The following is a 20,510-nucleotide window of genomic DNA, read 5'->3' on the forward strand; positions in this document are numbered from 1 at the left end:
TTTCACTTATTACACTAACTAGTCTTCGATCCATGGTCTTCTCCTCGTATATACTCATCAGAAACATCAGGGTTTGAACTCCATCTTCTACTAGTGATATATATCGCGCACTGTTCTACGACTTAATTAGCATCTCGCAATTATAGTCGCGCTTCACGCCCATCGTTCTCTTCTAGAGTCCAATATTGGTCCACCTACGCCGGTCAGTTCATGTTCTCATCCTACTAACCCAATGATAACTCACATCCGCAATATGGTCATAGCCCAACAGCTTTGGCGCCAATCCTGGATCTCTCCAGGCCAGAGCCTCTCCTGCCGGCGTGGGCACCATCCGCATCTTCCTGTCGCGTTCCTCTTGCTCGGGGCCATCCTCCAAGTGATACAAATACTGCTGCACATTTCCTCGCTCCACTACCATCTTCGTCCTCTGCTTGCGGCATTTTTCAAACACCGCCAGAGCATGGCGTTTCGCTTTCGGTAACGCCGGAGAGGATTTGTCGATAGAAGGATCGGACGGTAGACGCGACAGGCACTCGCCCAGCACAGCAGCATCCTCAAAAGCCATTCCAGCCCTGCAGATATTAGCCTGGTCCTTGCATCAAGGCAGACGACCTACCCCGATGCTAAATATGGTAGGGTGGCATGCACCGCATCGCCAAGCATCAGCCACGACCCTGAGGGATGCGTCCAGTCACAGTCTCCGAAGCGGATACACAGTCGCCATTTCTGGACAGACTGGCACAATTTTAGGAGTTTTTGAATCCTGTTCCTCAGCACAAACCCTGTTGCCATGGAATCGAGTTGACTCACCTCTGGTCCCAGCCCTCAAATAGGCCGCACATTTCCTCCACGTTTCCCTCGACCGTGGTAGCCAGTGATTCTTCGGGGATATCATCTGGCACGAGTAGAACCATATTGAACAGCTCGCCTTGACGGAGAACATAGTTGACTTGGGCCATTAGCTATTCTCCACGCACGTGTATTTAAAGCGAGACACCTACCAGCATGCTTCCCCGGCCCCAACCAATAATTCACCTGAGGATCGACAACAAACTCCCGCAGCTCGTCATCTTGCAGCATCTTCTCCGTATCCAACAGCAAGCGATACGCCAGATCCCCGGTCTTCACAGGGGGGTCATCGCGCTGCAGCATCTTCTCGCTCAGAGTCCCGAACACTCCGTCCGCGCTGACCACCAAGTCACCCACCCATTCCCGACCATCTGGAGCGACGGCAGTGGCAGTGTTTGGCCCGTCTTTCTCCGGGACGACATCTACCACCCTCGCCCCGCACGTAACCTCAACCCCGAGTTCCTCCGCCCTCTCCAGTAAACACCGCTGCAGATCCGCCCGATGGAAATCGCGATACCACGTCCCGGGATACTGGGATTCGGAGGCGTGGAAGTCGAGGCTACTGATCAGATCGCCTTTCCATCCTAAGAAGTTACAGACGCGGGGGAAGGTCATATGCGGGGTCAGGCGCGGCAGCAACCCAAAATGCGTGAGCACTCGAGAGCTGTTCGGCAGAACTTGGATGCCAGCTCCAACTTCTCGGATCGAGGAGGTCGCTTCGAGAAGCTGTACTTTGTGTCCGGCTAGAGCGCAGCCGATCGCGGTGCCCAAACCGGCCAGTCCAGCGCCGATGATGATAATCTGGTTGGCGGCTGTTAGTCGATGCACTTCAAGATGTGTGAGGGAATACGAGGGGGGCCTTACATTCAGACGACATGATTCCGGTCGGGTCTGTGGCTCTTTGACATGGATTGGAGGTGCCATGGTGGTGCTTGAATGTTGTGAAGATTGGGTCGATTGCTCGTGCTTCTTGGGGTCAGATGGCGTGCCGCAATTATACCTTGACATTAAATGGGGGGAGGTGACAAGAATGGGGGTAAAGCCACAATCGCGGTCGACGCTCTTATCGAGCCTATTTATAACCTCATCCAAGTCAACCGGTCAACTGTCCGGGTCAAACAACATCATACCATCACCATGTCTCGAGTAAGTTGGCACTGAGATTCCTGCTACGCCTGCTAACCGATCAGTTCTCTCTCCAAGGTCGAACTGCGCTCGTGACCGGTGCAGCTCGTGGGTGCGGGCTCGCGTTTGCCAGAGGCCTTGCAGAAGCAGGTGCCGATGTGGCCATCTTCGACGTCATTTCCCCGGAGGCAGGTTTTGAAGCTATCGCGACCGAGTGCGGCGTGCGCACGGCCTATTACAAGTATGATTTCCTATTCTCTATGGCGACGGTCGTCTAAGCTGACTATCTAGGGTGGATGTCTCCTCCGAAGAATCGCTCGACGCCGGCTTCAAAGCCTTCCAAGCCGACTTCAAAAACGCTCTCGACATCTGCGTTCCCTGCGCGGGTATCAACATTCACCAGCCCTTCCTGGAGTTCACATACGCCGACCACGCCGCGCTGCTCGGGGTCAACGTGTTGGGCGTGTACATGACGGCCCAACGCGCGGCCCGGCAGATGATCGCCAATGGGACACAGAAGGGGAGCATTGTCCTGGTGGCCAGCATGGCGAGCCACGTTGCCGTGCGTTCTCAGCTGTGCAGTGCGTACTGCGGGAGCAAGGGAGCCGTGAGGGCGATGTGTCCGGCGATTGCCAAGGAGATGGCCCAATACGTGAGTTTCCTCCGCAGGACTGTTGGATAGGGGGTGGGAGTTGACGATGGCAGAACATCCGCGTCAATTCAATTTCGCCGGGATATGTGCGCACGGAAATGACGGCTGCGGTAGGTCTAGTCTCTGATAAGAATGACAGTAAGCTGACCGGGCCAGTTCTCGCATCTGGTCGAAGAGTGGAAAGGCGACGCGATGAACGGGCGCATTGCCGAGCCGGAGGATATCATGGGGGCGTGCGTGTTCCTAGCCAGTGATGCTAGCTCTTACATGACGGGGCAGGATGTGGTGGTGGATGGGGGAGTAACCAAGTGGTAGTCTAACGATTATACCGTAGGGTAATAGTCCGACTGATCGGGGGGTTGCTTATCGCGGTCGGTCGCTATCGTGATCGCAACAACAAAGGTGGGGGTCGGCTTGCGCTCCGAGTGTCAAAACAGCAGCTCGCAACCAACTCGATGAACTATTTCTTGTTTCCAGTTCCGAAGCTGCTATTCCAAGTAGAATGCAGAGTAGCGACAAGATGACGCCTCCTGAATCGACAACGGTAGTGATAGTGGGCGCTGGTCCGTCGGGACTGATGCTGGCGTTTGTGCCCGTTGTTCCTTCTTCCCCTCTTTCTCCTCCCCCATCTTCAATTCCCCTCACATCCTCCCCATCTGCGCACGACCTAACCTACCAGATTGCAGATGCAACCTCCTGCGCTACGGCACTCCGATTATCCTTCTCGATGACCGCCCCGATAAAACTTCCACAGGCAAAGCAGATGGTCTGCAACCAAAGACGATCGAGACGCTGAAGCAGCTGCGTCTGGCCGACCCGTTACTGCGACACGGGGCCAAAGTTTACGACATCGCGTTCTGGGTATCGCCCCTTCGTATTCTAATCCCTGCTTCTTTACTCGCATCATTGTCCCCTTACAGAACAAGTACTCACATCATCTTGAAAGGACTCCACCCCAACGCAGCCCCTCCGCCGCACCGGCCGTAAAACCCACTACCCGGACCACCTGGTCGGCGCGCCCGATCCATACATCCTCCTCGCCCATCAGGGCATGCTAGAGAGTATCTTCATCAAGGATATCGAAAGCCGGGGTGGATCCATATCGCGGAACAGTGAATTCGTAGGCGTCGAGAAGGACGAGGCGGGCGATCTCAAAGTCACATACAGGGACCTGACGACGGGCGATGTGGGGTCCGTGTACGGGAAATACCTGGTTGGGTGCGATGGCGCCCGGTCGAAAGTGCGGGACTTCATTCCCGATGCGCAGTTGGAGGGCGAGAAGACGAATGCTTCGTGGGGGGTGTTGGATGGTATGAGGCCACTCCCTCGGAACCCTGTGGTTGCGTTTTATCTCTGCTTGGAGCTTTGTTGCCGCAACCGGACAGTCATGGCTGATATGGCGATAGGCGAGATTGAAACCACCTTCCCTGACCTCTGGAGCAAAGTCGCCGTCCGTTCCCACACAGCCGGGTCGATCCTCTGGATTCCCCGGGAGCGGAACATGACCCGCTTATACGTTGAGTTGAGTGCCATAGATGGTGAGCGGGTGCCTAAGTCGATGGCGACCCCGGAGTATGCCATGGCTAGGGCGCGCGAGGCGATGAAACCGTTTTCCCTCGAGTGGAAAAACATTGGTATGACCGTCTGCCTCAAGTATCATCTGACGCTGACGAGAGACAGAATGGTTCGGGAATTATATCGTCAACCAGCGCGTGGCACGCCACTTTTCCGACCCAAGCAATCGCATCTTCATCGCCGGTGATGTGCGTTTCTCACCCCTAACTTTAACTGAGCATGTGTTGACGATCGTCAGGCCGGCCACGTCCACTCCGCTCTGGCCGCCCAAGGCGCCAACACCAGCATGCATGACTCGCTCAACCTCGCCTGGAAGATCAACCTGCACTCCCGCGGCCTAGCCACCAACACCCTCCTGTCGAGCTACTCCGTCGAGCGTCGCAAGATCGCGAACGACCTGATCGCCTTCGATGCCAGCCACGTGGCGGCGTTTGAACAGGGCGAGGCCGCGCTGACGCGGAACTTCGACGAGAACATCCGGTTCATCGCCGGGTTTGGGGCGGAGTATCTTCCCGAGGACGTGCTCACCTGGGCGTGGGAGGATAAAGGAGTCCAGAATGGACACGCTCACGGCAGTAACGTCTGGGAAGAGGCAGACGAAAAGCTAGGATGGGTGAGGCCAGGCTCTCTACTCCCGCCTTGTCTGGTCACGAGATTTATCGATGCGAACCCCGTGGCGGTGCAGTTGGATATTCCACTTCTGGGTCAGTTCCGAGTATATCTTGTTGTCCCGGATGTACAGGCAGAGAGTAATTTCCTCGAAGAGTTTTGCGAGAGAGTTATGAATGATGGGAGTGTGCTAGCTACGATGACGCAAAAGGCTAATGAGAGCTATGCGCGCAGGGAGCGGAAGCAGGCGCCAGACGATGTGTATCTGGGCCACGCGAGGTATACTCCGGTGTCGCAGGTGGCGACGTTCGCCCTGGTGACTCGAGGCCCACGGGAGAGTTTCGAGATAGAGGATCTGCCTGAGGTGCTGAAGCAGAGTCGCTGGACCGTGTACCTAGATGAAGCGGGTGAGGAGAGGGGCGGATGCACGAGCCGGTGGTTGGGCAAGACTGGTGCTTCAGGGACGGCGGTGATGATCGTGAGACCAGACGGGTATATCGGGGCTGCGGCGGGCTGGAGTTGTTACGACGGGGTGCAAGCAGCTGAGTGGGTCAACAATTACTTTGGGAGCTTCACTGATTCTGTTTGATGGAGATGCATACTACTACGCTTGATCTGCAAGACGTCCTAAAATTTCTACATCTTTTTATCCACGCAGAGCAGGTAGTAAGTAAAATCCTGCCTTCGAACAGACACCAACCTGATTGAAAACTTGCTCTCAGCTCATAATATCAAGTTCATAAAGCAGATGCACAGCACAGGACAAAACAACAATCAACGTTGTGAATAGCACTGTAGTCGGAGTCATTGCTTTGAAAGTTCAATAGTTACTATCCAACGACAGGTTGCTCTTCAGCTTTCCTTCTTTCAGCTCTCGTCAAACCTTTAATAAATCCACGCTGGTCCAGACTATGACCGCTAGAACGTAGGAGGTATTAGCTCCGAAGCCAACCTCGGCTGCGTCTCTCTTCAATCTCTACGTCAGCCGCTGCAGCAGGGATTGCTGATAGACCTGTTTGTTTGCTCTCTTGATTGTTCTTGTGAATGTGAGTGAGAGCAATATTGGCTAATTTACCCTAATTTTATAAGTCTGCAAGTCAATGATGGAAAAAGCGGTGATGAGCCCATATCGTTTCTTCCCCTCTTCCCGGCAGGCTCGATCCGACCCGCCACAAACCACAGGGCATTCAGGATTGGCCTGCCCTGCCAGCACTCAGCTCCATGGCCCCGTCACCCCTCCGGTAACACTCGTCCGAAACCTGAACAACCCCTCTTTCATCTTGATTGTCCAATGATTCTATGTGTCGCAGCCAGTAGAAGCCATTCGTGCACTCGGGCTAGCGCGGACCCCACCAAATCTACACTATAGAACCGTAATAAGCAACTCCTGGGGAGAAACCCCGGACATCCCTTCATTTCAGCTTTCTGGCACCGCTCTTTCTATGATCATACTGCAATGATGTGACGATGATACCGATGTCTCAGAGAACAATCAATCAGCCTGCATTGCACAGCTGAGCTGCAATGCAGCCTCAGCCTCGACCAATACCGCGCGCTCGGCGAGGAACGCCCCGCCGATCCTCAGATGAGCGCGTCGATCGGAGCGGCGATCGGGGGATCAGCAGTGCCTGCACTGACCTATATTGGAGATTGCTATCACATTTGGAGCAGGTTATTCAGGGTAGCGGTGCCGTTTACCATAGCTCGGTTTCTGTGTACTTTGCAGATTGACCGATCGAGAAAGGCATTCCTGCTTGCGATGAGGAGAATCGCAGGGTCCAGACCGGCTGAGCAGGTCCTCATGGACAAGGTGCATGCTGTCGAGCTGAAATGAGACCCTGTGATGTGATGAAGCGTGCATCAGCTGCGAAGTCATCCGGAAGCAGCAGTGAGATGCTAAGGGCTGAGTCCTGCTGAGGTAGACATCACGTAATAGTGACATTCACCCTGCCTGCTATACTGTTCGACAACCGCGTCGAAGAAGGATATAAACCTCCTCACAGGCTATTTCCCAACTGCACTTTCCACAAACAACTATCATCTCCTCCCTCAGTGCGTCACTGCAACCAAACAACCACTAAACCAAAGGATATTACCAAAGAAGCCAAAATGAACATCCTCCTCCTTTTCCTAAGCCTCCTCCAACTCATCAGCGCCGCCAAATCCGGCACTTACAACGCCGGCTGGCCCGTGGCCGGCACCTGGGTGGCGACCGACACAGTGTTCGCGCGCGAGACCGGCATCGACAAGTATCGGTTCACCAAGGCGGACGGAATCATCTACACGTACCAGCTGGACATCAACGTGGCCGAGGTACAGGGGTCCTTCGGCAGCACGTACGTGTTTTACGACTCGACGGACGAGTATTACCTCACTGTCTTCACGCGCGGGGTGCACACAGTCAATTTCAATACCCAGGATCCGTATATTCTGCAGGTTAAGGTTGTCGAGGGTTGAGCTTGATAATCTTTGAGCCTGGGGGTGGGGGAGCTGGTTTGAGAAATGGATTTATGGTAGTTGTGGTATGGGCTGGAGGGATGGAAGGGTGAGAGACCGGTGCTGGGTTTCTGAGCTGTGGTCCAACATGATAGTTACTCGTGACTCCGACATCCAACATGCTGGAGTGAGGATACTTATCCCTATGGGTGATAGGAGGTTTGTTGGCAAGGTTTTGTGCATCCGGTTGAAAAGTAGATATTGCCATACATGTGTTATCAATGCGATCAAGAGTGATTTGGTTTGATCAAGCTGTTTGTTTGGGAGCGGCCAGTTCAGCCAACTATTAGCCATAGATCAGCTTGAAAAAATCCTTAATGTGATAAGGATAGATCATGCCCTAATTGCAGGAGAACAGGGATTTGTGGTTGCGTTCGCGCCGGCTAAACCAGCCGCGGACGCTTTGCCGACGCACTGGCCGAGACGAAAATGCAGGTCAGGGAGATAAGCCCTGAGACGACGGTCCTTTCCCTGATCGCCGATGTGCGAGATGAAGCCGGGGTAACTGCTGCCTTTGAGACAATTGTGGACAAGTGCGGTGTTGCACATGTTTTTGTTAATAACGCTGGATATCTTGTTAATGAGACGTATGGCGGGTGTACTGTCGAGTCGTTTTGGACTGTCCAGGGTTCGGAGTTCTAATGCTTCCCTCTCCCGGTTGTTTAGTATATCCGTACCGTGGTAGCATGCGTACGCCCTGCTAACGATGAGAATATAGGAAATCTATTTCAAAGGCGTTCTGATCGTCTCCCAAAACCTTCCTCAAAGCCATCGGAGCCTCCTCCTCTCCTGATGAATCCTGAACAACCATCAACCTAACCTCAGTCTCAACCCAAAGTACCGGCATCAGACTGAGTGCATACACAACCAGCAAAGCCGCCGTGACTAAACTAATAGAGTTCCTCGTCGCCGAATACCCCGTAATCAAAACTGTGAACCTCAACCTGGGTAATAGTGGATGGGGGGCGCTGTAAGGCCCTGGCGAGATACTTAGATAACTCCTCTACTAGAACATAAGTCAGCCCTCGCGGCCGCAATTAGCGTAGGGGTACGCCATTTTCAGAGGCCCAAAGGTTTCGTCGTCGTAATTTTCGGTTGGTACCTCACAGAGGATTAACTCTGGACCGATTCGATGCGCAACAACAGTGATCAGTGCCGCTGTGTAGAGAGCTTGTAAATCAGTTCCGGAGGCAAGGTTGAAGGGGCTATTGGCTTGGGAAAGAGGGGAAGCAAGTTCGATTAAGGAGGAGGGAGGGAGTGGCGGGCGTGCCAAGAGCCCCGTGTGCAATTAATTTATAAATTATTCTTCCTCTCCCGTTTCTAATAGGAACTAATAAGTGATTCGGAAGCGATGCCTGCATTAGCTATGCCAACCAACCAATCACTCTTCAGCAACGCCCACATCCTTGGTAAAGGATTAGATTGTGATTCCCGTTTGCTTTTTCAGCTGCAGGTGGGCTGTGCAGAATTTCCAAATTCTTTTCTTGTAACTGTACTGTGCTTTTGCAAAATAACACATCACCTGACATCCCACATCCCTAGTTGTGTAATTGAAAGCAGGTGCTCATTCAGCTGGCCGAACTCGCAGCGTCCTTCCCGCACAATCTTGCATCAGTAAATGCTATGATGATGGCCACACCCACTGCTTTTAATGCGACAAATCATGGCCTCCAGATTGGAAACAATTCTGGTTCCATTACAGCAGAGTTCCATGTGGCACGGGGTAATTTTCATTGTGATTTCTAGTTGAATTAGGGAGGCTGAACGCTGTTTCTAGCGTACACCACCGAAGACATCGATCGAATCTGCCTCCATGCTCTGCGCTGCCCGGACTCCCTGGCTGTGAAAAATCGTCTGAAAGAGAGCAAGGACAGGCTGGTTAACCAGTCCATCCAGTGGATTCTTGAAGACCCACAGTACAAAGATTGGGAGAATGGGGACGACGTCGGCCTGCTTTGGCTCAAGGGAGGCGCTGGAAAGGGGAAGACCATGTTGTCAATCGGTCTAATCGAGCAGCTCGCCCGGGTGCAGGATGAATCCACCGTGGTAATTTATTCTTTCTGCCAGAATGCCGACTACGAGCTCAACACACTGGAAGCCATTCTCAAGGGCTTGATTCTGCAGCTGGCGAATCAGCGGACGGAGCTGAAAGAATCGCTCCGTCGCCGGTGGGACACCATACAGGAGTCTTTCAGCGAGGATGTAACCTCGTGGCATTCGTTGTGGAACATTCTTTTCGAGATGTTGGCCCGGTGCAAGTACTCTAGGGTCTATATGGTTGTCGACGCGCTTGATGAATGTCAGGATGACGACGTGGTTGACTTTCTCAAATCCATCGTGCGAAAGGGACTGGATCATCCCGGTAAGATCAAGTGGATGTTGACAAGCCGACCATGGGACGGCGCAGAGCGGGTATTATTAGCTGGTCAGGACCAGGTGCAGATTAATCTGGATGGGGAACACAATTCCCAATCTGTTTCTGGGGCAGTGGAGGCTTATATCACTTCTAAGGTGGAGGAGCTTAGTCGCCAGCACAAATATGGAACGGCCCTGAAGAGCGAAATAGAGACTGAGCTTACAGAAAGATCGGAAGGTACCTTCCTATGGGTAAGCTTGGTATGCAAGGCGCTTGAGAGTGTCTGCCGAGATGACGCTTTGTCCACAGTTCAAAGCTTGCCGCCTGGTTTGCATCCGTTTTATAATCAGGTATTGAACCAGCTCAACGAAGGTGAACTGGTTGAAGTACAGAAGTGTATGCGGCTGCTCAAGGCCATGATGACGGTATACCGGCCTCTGAAAGTGGAGGAAGTCGCTAGCGTGATCGGCCTAACCGATGAAGAGGACGCCATTAGAGCATTAGTCGATTGCTGTGCTTCTTTCATCCGGTTGCGCGAAGACAACATCGAGTTTGTTCATCAGTCAGCGAGAGACTTCTTGGCCGGAGAGAATGGCCTGTCTATACTCGACTCTCATGGACGCTTCGGACATGAAGAAATCCTCCTCGCCTGTCTGTCCTATTTATCAGAATGTCTCAAGCCCAACCTTGTGGACTTGCCGCGGCCTGATGCCACCAGAGACTCTTTAAAAGCTCTACAAAATGGACCAAAGCATGGCATACTGTCTCGCGTAGACTACGCAGCTATGTTCTGGGTGTCACATCTAAAGAACACAAGCAACGACGGCGACAAGAGAGAAGTTAACGTATTCCTACACACAAAGTTGTTGGAATGGCTAGAATGCCTAAGTCTGTTGGACAGGCTACCAAAGGCCTTTGACGCGTTGAGAGCACTGGAAGAAGTATTCAAAGTGAGTTCTCAATGCTTTCTCTGACGTCTGCGTCTTTACTAATCAAGTTGAAAAAGGATGACTGTCAAGCTTTAGCATTCGTGCAGGAGGCTATGCGTTTTTTATTGCGACACTACCAGACTTTTTCACACTGGCCACTGCAAATCTACAGCTCTGCCATCATTTTCAGTCCTGATTCAAGTGTTGTGAAAGAAGAAAACCTTCACAAAGTTCCTGTATGGCTGGGAAGGGCTCCTCAATGGGAGGACGGTTGGACGCCTTTGATACAGGCACTAGCAGGCCATTTGGAAACTGTCAGCACTATTACCTTTTCACCGGACGGCAAGCAGATAGCATCAAGCTCTGAGGATGGCACAATTAAGCTCTGGGATACTGTTACAGGTAGCCTTCAGCAAACGCTATATCACTCAAAGCTGACCACAGCTATGGCTTTCCTGCCAGATAGCAAGCTGATTATATCAGGCGCTTATGATCGCTCCGTTATGCTATGGGATACCACCACAGGCGACCGTCAGGACTGCTTCCACTTGCAGTACCCAGAAAAGCGCCAACCCCACGCCCTGGCTTTCTCGGCGGATTGCAGGCAGATCGCGGCAATCGGTCATGCTCAGGATGATATATTTATCATGCTTTTTGACACGGCTACTAGAGACCACCAGAAGATACTTACAGGCCATTCAAACATGATCATAGCTCTGGCCTTCTCACCAGACGACATGCAGCTCGTATCATGCTCTCGTGACCGCACGGTCAGGCTCTGGGATACTTCCACAGGTGACCTTCAGAGAACACTAGTCGGCCACACAAGCACGGTTCAAGCTGTAGCCTTTTCATCAGATGGCAAGCAAATTGTATCAGCCTGTTCTGACACTATCAATCTTTGGAATGCTGCAACAGGTGATCTCCAGAAGACATTGGCATACCCTGACGCCTTCACGGTGGCCTTCTCACCCGACAGTAAACAGATCGCTGCAGGCTTTGCTAATTGCATGATCTTCTGGGATGTTGCAGGCAATATTCAAAAAACGCTAGCATGCCCAGACATAGTTACGTCCATGGCCTTCTCACCGAACGGCAAGCATATCGTTACAGGCTCTACTGATTCCACTATCCGGCGTTGGGATAATACCATAGGTGCAACCCAGAATGTCGTAGGCCACTCAGGGTGGGTTCCAATGGTAGCCTTTTCACCAGACGGCAAGGTGATTGCATCAGGCTCCGCTGACAAAACTATTAAGCTTTGGGATGCTGCAACGGGCGATCTCCAGCAAACACTAGCAGGCCATCAAAACACAGTCTTTGCTGTGGTTTTTTCACCAGACAACAAGCAGATCGCCTCGTTCTCTTACGAAGCAGTCAACCTCTGGGATGCTGCCACAGGTGACCTACAGAATTCACTTGAGAGCGACGACAATTTCAACACTGTCGCCTTCTCACCTGACAGTAGGCTGATTGCGACAGGCCATGAGCACGGCAAAATTAGTCTCTGGGATCCTGCCACAGGTGACCGCAAGAAGACACTGGCAGCCCACAGCAGCAAATTTTCGTCCCTGATCGGCTCGGACGACGGGTACCAAACCAGAGTCACCTCTTTGACCTTCTCACCTGATGGCAAGCTAATTGCATCAGCCTCCAAAGATAAAACAATTAAGCTTTGGGATGCTAAAACGGGAGACCTCCAGAAGACACTCGAGTGCAATCCTGAGAGCGTCATTACGGCGGTCTCGGCAGCCCTTATAACAGGTTCCCATGCACGCACAACAATCCTTACAGTGGCCTTTTCATCCGACAGCCAGCAGATCGCAGCAGTCTGTGGTAATCAGACCATCAGGGTCTGGAACATTAAAAGATCGCTCAAAGCCTCGAAATTTCTGGGGCGCGCTCTCGGTAGTCATATCAAGTCGTCCTTGCCATGGAAGGTAATTAAAACATCAGAGCAGGTTTATGCCGTAAAATTCGCAGCAGGAAACCGATACCTTGAAACAGCCATTGGACCAATATCACTTGAGAGCACCGTGGCGGAGGAAGGAGAGGAGGAACTGCCAGTGAGGTCGGATTCGGATTTATTACAGAACCTCTATGTAAGAGCCCAGTGGATTACATACGGAACCATGCCCTTCCTTCGGCTATTGCCTGATTTCCAGGTTTGTTCTTGTGATGTGCGTGGCGATCGAGTGGTTGTTGGATTCAGCAACGGTCTAGTTTCAAGCTTCGACATTGATCGACGGAGTTTACATCAATATTGGAAACACTTCAGCTCTGACGCCAATTGCTCAGCAGCGGGTTAGTTACCTGGCTGGAAGTCGGAGTGGGGATGGAATTAACCAGGCAGTTCTCTTGACCGTTGAAGATTCAGTCTCTGTCAGGGTTAGGTCAGATGCGGTTTACTAACATTGGTAGGCCAGTTCGTATGTCGTTCCTTTTGTAGCAGCTGTGGGGAGGTTATATCAATCAATTTCTCTCGGTCGTTCCACTGCGATACTCGAACCGGTTTCCTCTCTCTAACTCGCTTTTCGTCTTATATGGACACCAGGAATACTATATGCATTTCATGGTCGTGATGGTAGATGAGAATTGAAATCAACATATATATGCATTCACTATTCATTCTTCGGCCGATATCACCAGAGGCAACTAGGAACCGCCAAAGAGGACACCACTAATCTTGCCGGAATTGTTCCTTATCTGGAAGCCCGAGTTAGGTCCCGAAAACACCACACTGTTGGTGTAGGTGGTGGTGGTTGAATGGCTTTGACAACCGTGTCACTCAGCAGCTTGTCCTGGCCAGCAGCGACCTCCTTCAGTGGCGAAAGAGCACCCTCGTTTGCGTTCAATTCAGACCCCTCTTCTTCACACAGCTTGCGTTGTCCTTCCTGAATACCCGGGAAAAGATCTACCAACCCGTCCGCTAATCCGTTGATGTCCTCGGCCAGCCGGGCGAGATTCTTCTCCTCGTATAGAATAATCACTTGATCCTGCTCCAACTCGGAATTTCCCTGTCGCTTCTTAGCGAGATCTTCCTTCTTCTGGTGCAGTGAAGCTGTGACGCCGTCTAGCTCTTCGGCGGGGTCCAGCACTTTCAAGCTTGGATTGCGTCGTCGCAATCGCTTCGACGCCGCCTCAGCTTCCGCAAAGAGCTCCGACATCTGAGTCAGAAGATCCTGGACCTACTCTTGAGCTTCGAGAGCGAGCTTCGTCATCTGGAGCTCTTTCGCATCGCCGTCGGCCACGTTCGACAGTCCAACCCACTCACCCCACCGAGTCAGCCGGAGCCTTACGACGTCCAGTTTCAGCAAACTGGTCTGGATACTCTGCCCGAGATTAGACCCCATTTGGATAGACTCGAAACATTGAACTGCGTCTTTGAAGAGTGGGGATTGCTCCTCCAACATCTTGAGCATAGCGTCCTGTTTCAGGTCCAGCGCCTGGGTTTGTTCGATGATCGTGTCGGATTTGATGGCCTCCATTCGTCCATCGATTACAGTGACCTGCGCTACGAGGAACTCGACATTTCCGTTAATGCTTTGTATGATCTTGTCGAGGATATCGACGGTTCGCAGCGTGGTTAGGCCAACGGCTTGCGTCAGCTCGTTCACGGCCTCCTCCATTTCCTGGATGGCACCAGAAAGAGCCCCATCCGATCCATCAACCAAACTAGAAAACCACTTTTCTAGATGAGAGAATCTTAATTAACACCGCTGTAAGAGAAAAACAAAATTGAAGAAAAGAAAGAGAGAGAGAGAGAGCGTAATCAAGGAAAAGCTGCTCACTGGATCTTTTCTTCTCGGCATATTCCTGCGCCACGGAATAAATGGTCAGCATGCCTGAAAAGACCCGCGCAACGCATCGCTGGAACGGCGCTTGCTGGGGAGTTTTATCCTCGATCATGGAGAGCCGGTCGAAGAAGCGATGCGTGAAGTCGAAGAAGCCCATGATTTTGTCGTAGTCGGCGGATACCGAGGCAAAAGACTTAGGGCGTTATCAGAAACCCAACTCGGCATTTTGTGATCAACCAGAGTCTCGCACCTGCATGACCTGTCCAAAGGCCGTAGAAATCAAGCTGGCTGGAATTGCGGGGGGGGGGAAAGCATGTTAACCATCATCAGCATCAGCATCAGCATCAATAGCATACGCGCTGATGATTCCATGTAAGAAAACATACTGATGCAGCATTCCCGACCACCTCGACCATATTAACGACCTTCTGAATCAGCTGTAAATTATTCTTCAATGCAGTCCGCACATTGTCTGTTTTCGATCGGTCATGCCGGAAATCCTTAAATTCATTCGACATGCCTTCCGTGCCCTTCATTATTTGTTGGATGTTGCTGAACTGGGCCAGGTGGAAAGACCTCTTGGTTCTCTTCTCATAGTCCTCGTCTGCTCGTTACCAGAGCTGAGCAATGTCGGACGCCTGTACCGCGTCGAGTTGCCCCTGGGTAGCCATGTTGGAGGCAAGCGTGAAAGACGAATGCTGGAGCGAGATTGAATGAGGGAGAGACGTACATCAATGATGCTGTTTGGACTCAAACACCGGAAAGCCAATATTTAATGAGCACCAGCAGAGTCCAGCGCCTTACCTGCTATACAGGGGAGCAGAACTGGGGCTGAGAGATCCGGATGTCAAGTCAGCAACTAAACCAGCCAACCAATGGAGAGCCAACAGCTGTCTGTGACTCTTGGCCCCAGGCTCCAGCCGCATTCATGTCCCCCTCCAACCCCACTTGGACTCCGGAGAGTGAAAAATACGAGTCCCAGTTTGGAGAACAATAGGATTCTACGCACAAACGTATTAATCTATTCTTCGAGACTACAGCATACTCAATTGCCTAATAGTGCAGTTCCAGAATAAGATCAGATATCCACTTGTGAGAGACTGCTCCACAAGAATGGGGTGTGTGTGTTAGGTAGCAACAATCAGGGCGGGGTAGTTATTTTCATTAACTCAGCTAATACCAGTCCGTGGCCATTTACTGCTCGGGGCCGATACAGCAACCCTAGGCTCTGCGACTTGCCCGGCCCTCCAGCGGAAACCTTCAAAGTATTGAACTGGGAACCAGGAAGGATAGTTCTCGTCCGCCCTGTTGATAGTCCCTCTTCCTCAAGGCTCAGACGGTATCCTTCATCCACCACGTGCACCGGTGAAAGGACATTGAGACGCAGTGGTCCGGGAGTGAATTATTCCCGTCCATCTCAAGAGTTCCCGGAGTGACTGCGACCTCTTCATACCGGACACACATACCGGTATCATTGGTTCATCAGACAATCAATGTAACATGAGGAACCGCACATTTAGCCAGCCGAAATCTGGTAGCCATTGATAGGCGAGATCTCATAGAAAGAACGCCTCGTTCCACCACTTATACGAGATTGGAGATTAACGAGCTTATTTAGCCTAATAGCATGACTGCCCTTCCTGCCTCTTTGAACGTTCTGCATGGGCTTGACACACGGGGACTCGGGGAGGGCCGAGACTTCAGCCAACCCATTCATGGAGCCGAATCGCTCGGCGCCAAGATATGACCAGGCGTAGTGCTCGAGCCGCTTTGTGTTATTTTTGTAATGAGAAAATACAGGCTAGGCTTGCCTGTAGACTAATAAACAAACAAGCAGGAAGCGGATCTCAAGGTGAATCTTTCGTCTGGTTGTGAATTTTCCACGCTTCTACCTTGGTCGTATGTCGTCACCCCTTTGCCATTCACCCCTTCTGCATTGTATAGTCAAAAGTCCTTGGTTATCGCAAAGGATCATCAATTGCTTGCTTGCTACCTATCCTAGCTAGCTTTCCTAGGTCCCACTGCATTCATCTTCAAAAATGTCTATCAAAGCGGTTCGGGAACCGGCCAACGCCAAAGTTGAGTAAGATTGGCCCGATGTCTTTCGCTAGCCCAGAACATCGCATTCTATAAATCAGCGTACTTACCCGAAAAACCCGCGACAGTATTGTGTTTGTCCACGGCTTACACAGCGACCAAGCACCGTGGACATCCGAGGCGGATGTCTTCTGGCCTGAAAAGCTGCTCCCGGGTAAAATCTCCGACGCATGTATCCTGTCGTTCGAGTATGAAGCGGCCATCGGTGTCTTTTTTGACGAGGATGACGAAATCACGGACATTTCCAACGACCTGATCAACGAGCTGATGGACCATCGAACTGAGAAAGAAAAGGTTTTCTTCCCAGATCCGCTCTGCTGTACCCGTGCCTCTTGATCCAGCTAGTTGACGTAGCAAAACAGGAAGAAAGACCGATTATTTTCGTCGCACATTGTCTCGGTGGCGTTGTTTTAGAGAATGTACGATATCCTCGCTCGCTCGCTGTCCATGGCAAACAGCCCACTAAAGTAGGAGATTCTCTCATGTCTAGGCCCTAGTCCGAGCCGCCGAACATCCCAGGAAAAGAGAGCTAATTGGTTATATCCATGGTATTCTACTACTGGGAACCCCCCATTTCCAGCCGGGATCGCTAGCTGCAGCCATAAAATATCTCCAAGTCGCGCAGGCGGAGATCCCCAGCGAGTCAGGCCTGAAGGACCGGTTACATCGCCTGAGCGCCATCCCACAGCGGTTTGCCGAGCTCAAGCAAGCAGGGGCGGAGTTCCAGGTGGAAGGTTTCTATGCGGCCAAGGACGTGAAGATCGTTGATGAGGCGTTGGCCCGAGGCCCCGATGCTCCTCCTCCTGAGCGCCTGGCGCGCAATCAGCTCCGGCTGAGCCAGTACGACGGCAAGGATGACAAGGATTTCAAGAAGGTGGCTCGGGTTCTTACCCAGTGGGCGTCCAAGATTGTTCTTCCGGAGAAGAATAGGCGGGCCGCCAATGTGTCGAATGCGACGTTTTCGGGTTCTCATAATTCGGGTTTGCAGCTGGGGCAGAATGTAGGAACTCTGAAGGGATTCAGTTTTGGGAGAGGTTAGGTAGTGAGGTAGTCGATCACTTCGTACTTCCAGATTTGAGTTTCAACACCTTGTAACGACTACCAGTACTAGACCGCACACGATGCTAGATAGCTGCCTCACTGGAAAAGCTGATTGCATCGATGCGGGATAGTGGGAAACTTCTGCTTGGCCACAAGGTGTATCATTATCATTGTCATAAAACTTAATGCAGATCGAGCAGGAAGAGAAAAAAGCAGCAGGCTGTCAATTTGTCAAAGTCAACTTCAGAAAACTCGATAACATGGAGATTCGTCGATTTTGCTATTCTTGTTAAACAACGAAGTTGAGGAGAACGAAGCTTGGAACAAGCCGACTCGCAACATTCATTAGTTTTAAAAACAAAAACACACAGGACTCTCTCTCTTAGAATGAACTCAAGCCTCTTTTCTGCTTCCACGGTTCAGTGTTCAGACCACACCACCCGCTATCGCTCTTTAGGCTCCGAGTTGTCACTGATATAAAAATGAAGCTCAGCTAATCAAGAACCGCAGTCTATGGAATTGCTGAACGTGAAGATAGCAGAACCTCTGCGGACACCTAGGTGAGTTTTCAAGCTGGGTATAACCACAGAATAAATTTTACTTCTACATAACAGAATTATCAACAGCCGTGCCTCTTTAACATACTCTTCTTTACTGCATTTACTTTCAATTATCCTTGCTTGATGCTTGTAAACACAGTAAGCTCACAGCCGCTGAAGCATATCAAGGCTTCTGGTCCAAGATCTAGTTTCCTGTCTGCAACACTAATCAAGCAGGGCAACAGGTATCCCCAGGCAGCAGCATTCTTGCGCTGATTTCGTGGCTATGCCATCCTGCCAAGCTATCTAGTTTTCCGAGCTATAAATCTAGTAGCCAATGTTAAAAGGTTTACTGGGTAAGGGTGGAAATCAGAGTTTAGCCGACTGATTGTCACGGCAGGTCACGCGAGGCCGGCGAGCACAGGGTGAGTGGCTCACCCTGTCTATTACGCACTCACCCAAATCACCCGCGTCCCACCCAAGTCGCGCGACTGTAAAGCGGCCTTACCCTAAGCTCACTCAGGGCGGCGCCCACCCAACTTTTGGCCACGCATAAGCCACACGCCGGTAGACTAGTAGTTTCGTAGATGACTATATACAAATTCCTACTGTTATATATTTATTTATTTATATTTTTATTATAACTATATAAAAGTCCATTTTATAAAAAACATCTTCTTTCCTGTAATAAATATATAAAAACTTAAGATATTTTGATGATATATAAGTATCTTCTGTTGCTGTTAAATTACATTCCACTTAAGGGAAGATTAAAATATAATAAAAATATAAAATATCTTTTCTAGGTTTTTTTTTAAAAAAGATTTATTATATATTTAACCTACTAGTTATAGGGCTTTTACTATTAACTATTCTTATTTTATATAAACTATAAATAATATTCTGATTTTCAGTAGAGAATCTAATTTATATATTTATAAGAACTATTCTTTAATAAAGTAAAGAGTTTATAATATAGTAGAAGTTTGAATTAGTTAATTATTATTTAATAAAGATTTTTTTTTCTATTGAATGATAGGACTTTTATTTAATCTTATAAATCATATAGTACTTGAGGTTCTCCTAACTACTTTATAAAAAAAACTAGTATATTATATATATATTCAGTATTTTATTATTTAAGTTTATATTGATATATTAATCTATATCTCCAGGTATATTTTTTATATTCTAAATGATATCATTATTTAAGTTTTCAATTTCCCAGCTTCTATTTTTCATAGGGAATAGAGAAATTATTTAAACTAAATATAGAATTTGATTTAAAATATATCTTAGAGTATACTAGTACTAAAAAATTTAACTTTAAATAGTAATTTATTAAAAATATCATTATAATTTACTTAAAAATATTAAAATACCTAGTTTCCAGTAATCTAAACTAAGTTTTATTATTTTTTTATTTAAAAACTAACTATGAGTATAGGATAAAGAATATAGTAATATTATCTTATAATCAATTCAAGAAATATTATTTTATTTTTCAATTTTAATATCTATTTCTATTATAAAATAGTATTAAAGAGTTGAGTTTTTTTCTTAAAATATTGTTCTATTTTAATATTGTATTTTTAAATAAAGATAGTTTAATATATAATATAAAATTTTCTTAATCTGATATTTAATCCATTATTTATAAGAATACTTTACAGATTATCTAAATTAGATTAATTATTATCTACTAGAAGAGATAAAACTAGTTTTTTTAAATTAAAAATTCTATTATTTTAGAATATCTAATATTATTCTAGCAGTAGATATAAAGAAAAATTTTATTAAAATAAAACAAATAAATTATTATTAACTATTTCTTTATTCTAATTTATAAATATTTTTCTCTATATACCCTGATTATAATTATATAAAATCTACTATAGAGTAGCTAATAGCCAGATCAGGTTAGATTAGTTAAAGTTTTTATACCTAACTACAGGTTAATAATTAGATATATAAAATATATATCTATATTTAGATTAATTAATAATTAATTTATAAATTAAATTTTTTATTAATAAAAATCTATTTAAAAAAATAATCTAAAATAATAGAATCTTTTTATCTAATTTTTATTTAATTCTACTTTAATAATATATCTAGCTAAACTACTAGTTTATCTAGTTAATAAATAAATTTAAAGTTAAACTTAATTAAAAAATCTATTTAATATATTTATTATTTATTAAGTTGTTATACTTTTCTAAAATATTATAAATTTTTATAATTAATTATAATAATAAATTATAGAATTATTTTTAGCTCTAATTTTTATTTATATAAAATATATATAATAACTAATAGTTTTTTATTATAGATCTTATAATTTAATTCTATTAATAATAACTTTTAAAATAGATAAATATATAGTTATAACTATTTATTAGGTCTATATTAGGATAAAACTATACTTATTACTTAACTAAAAAT

General features: G+C 48.3%; 6 protein-coding genes across 6 annotated transcripts; 4 read left to right on the forward strand and 2 right to left on the reverse strand.

The window, feature by feature from the left end:
- Positions 1-208: 208 nt before the first annotated feature.
- BO97DRAFT_351848 (FAD/NAD(P)-binding domain-containing protein) lies at positions 209-1,773 on the reverse strand (the record flags this gene model as incomplete). Its single annotated transcript, XM_025692001.1, has 5 exons — positions 209-572; positions 617-763; positions 811-949; positions 1,002-1,650; positions 1,714-1,773. 5 exons carry the CDS (start codon positions 1,771-1,773, stop codon positions 209-211), a joined length of 1,359 nt encoding a protein of 452 aa, XP_025548578.1.
- A 213-nt stretch (positions 1,774-1,986) lies between these two features.
- Positions 1,987-5,399, forward strand: BO97DRAFT_472462 (FAD binding domain protein; the record flags this gene model as incomplete). The annotated part of the gene is made up of 11 exons (XM_025700137.1): positions 1,987-1,995; positions 2,040-2,215; positions 2,266-2,626; positions 2,680-2,736; positions 2,783-2,937; positions 3,175-3,179; positions 3,306-3,466; positions 3,573-3,936; positions 4,033-4,260; positions 4,307-4,389; positions 4,440-5,399. 11 exons carry the CDS (start codon positions 1,987-1,989, stop codon positions 5,397-5,399), a joined length of 2,559 nt encoding a protein of 852 aa, XP_025548579.1.
- Positions 5,400-6,838: 1,439 nt separating this feature from the next.
- On the forward strand, positions 6,839-7,540 carry BO97DRAFT_407750 (uncharacterized protein). The gene has a single exon (XM_025695699.1). It carries the CDS (start codon positions 6,920-6,922, stop codon positions 7,265-7,267), a length of 348 nt encoding a protein of 115 aa, XP_025548580.1. The 5' UTR covers positions 6,839-6,919; the 3' UTR covers positions 7,268-7,540.
- Positions 7,541-8,657: 1,117 nt separating this feature from the next.
- Positions 8,658-13,339, forward strand: BO97DRAFT_458250 (WD40 repeat-like protein; the record flags this gene model as incomplete). The annotated part of the gene is made up of 4 exons (XM_025699227.1): positions 8,658-8,759; positions 8,867-9,029; positions 9,084-10,612; positions 10,660-13,339. The coding sequence occupies 4 exons, from the start codon at positions 8,658-8,660 to the stop codon at positions 12,898-12,900; spliced, it is 4,035 nt and encodes a 1,344-aa protein (XP_025548581.1). The 3' UTR covers positions 12,901-13,339.
- BO97DRAFT_472465 (uncharacterized protein) lies at positions 13,247-15,059 on the reverse strand (the record flags this gene model as incomplete). Its single annotated transcript, XM_025700138.1, has 7 exons — positions 13,247-13,297; positions 13,333-13,696; positions 13,784-14,282; positions 14,383-14,581; positions 14,639-14,676; positions 14,771-14,964; positions 15,004-15,059. The coding sequence occupies 7 exons, from the start codon at positions 15,057-15,059 to the stop codon at positions 13,247-13,249; spliced, it is 1,401 nt and encodes a 466-aa protein (XP_025548582.1).
- A 1,202-nt stretch (positions 15,060-16,261) lies between these two features.
- BO97DRAFT_472466 (uncharacterized protein) lies at positions 16,262-17,715 on the forward strand. Its single transcript, XM_025700139.1, has 5 exons — positions 16,262-16,471; positions 16,554-16,779; positions 16,848-16,904; positions 16,976-17,485; positions 17,597-17,715. The coding sequence occupies exons 1-5, from the start codon at positions 16,428-16,430 to the stop codon at positions 17,615-17,617; spliced, it is 858 nt and encodes a 285-aa protein (XP_025548583.1). The 5' UTR covers positions 16,262-16,427; the 3' UTR covers positions 17,618-17,715.
- Positions 17,716-20,510: the final 2,795 nt, after the last annotated feature.

This window comes from Aspergillus homomorphus (assembly GCF_003184865.1).
Source record: "Aspergillus homomorphus CBS 101889 unplaced genomic scaffold BO97scaffold_38, whole genome shotgun sequence".
In the NCBI taxonomy this organism is placed as follows: Eukaryota; Fungi; Ascomycota; class Eurotiomycetes; order Eurotiales; family Aspergillaceae; genus Aspergillus; species Aspergillus homomorphus.

Bases quoted from the DNA above. Each gene is read 5' to 3' on its own strand.
- BO97DRAFT_407750 (XM_025695699.1), top strand. From the start codon at position 6,920: ATGAACATCCTCCTCCTTTTCCTAAGCCTCCTCCAACTCATCAGCGCC.
- BO97DRAFT_472466 (XM_025700139.1), top strand. From the start codon at position 16,428: ATGTCTATCAAAGCGGTTCGGGAACCGGCCAACGCCAAAGTTGA. The intron at 16,472-16,553 runs GTAAGATTGGCC...AACCCGCGACAG, and splicing joins CCGGCCAACGCCAAAGTTGA to TATTGTGTTTGTCCACGGCT. The intron at 16,905-16,975 runs GTACGATATCCT...TCTCATGTCTAG, and splicing joins GTGGCGTTGTTTTAGAGAAT to GCCCTAGTCCGAGCCGCCGA.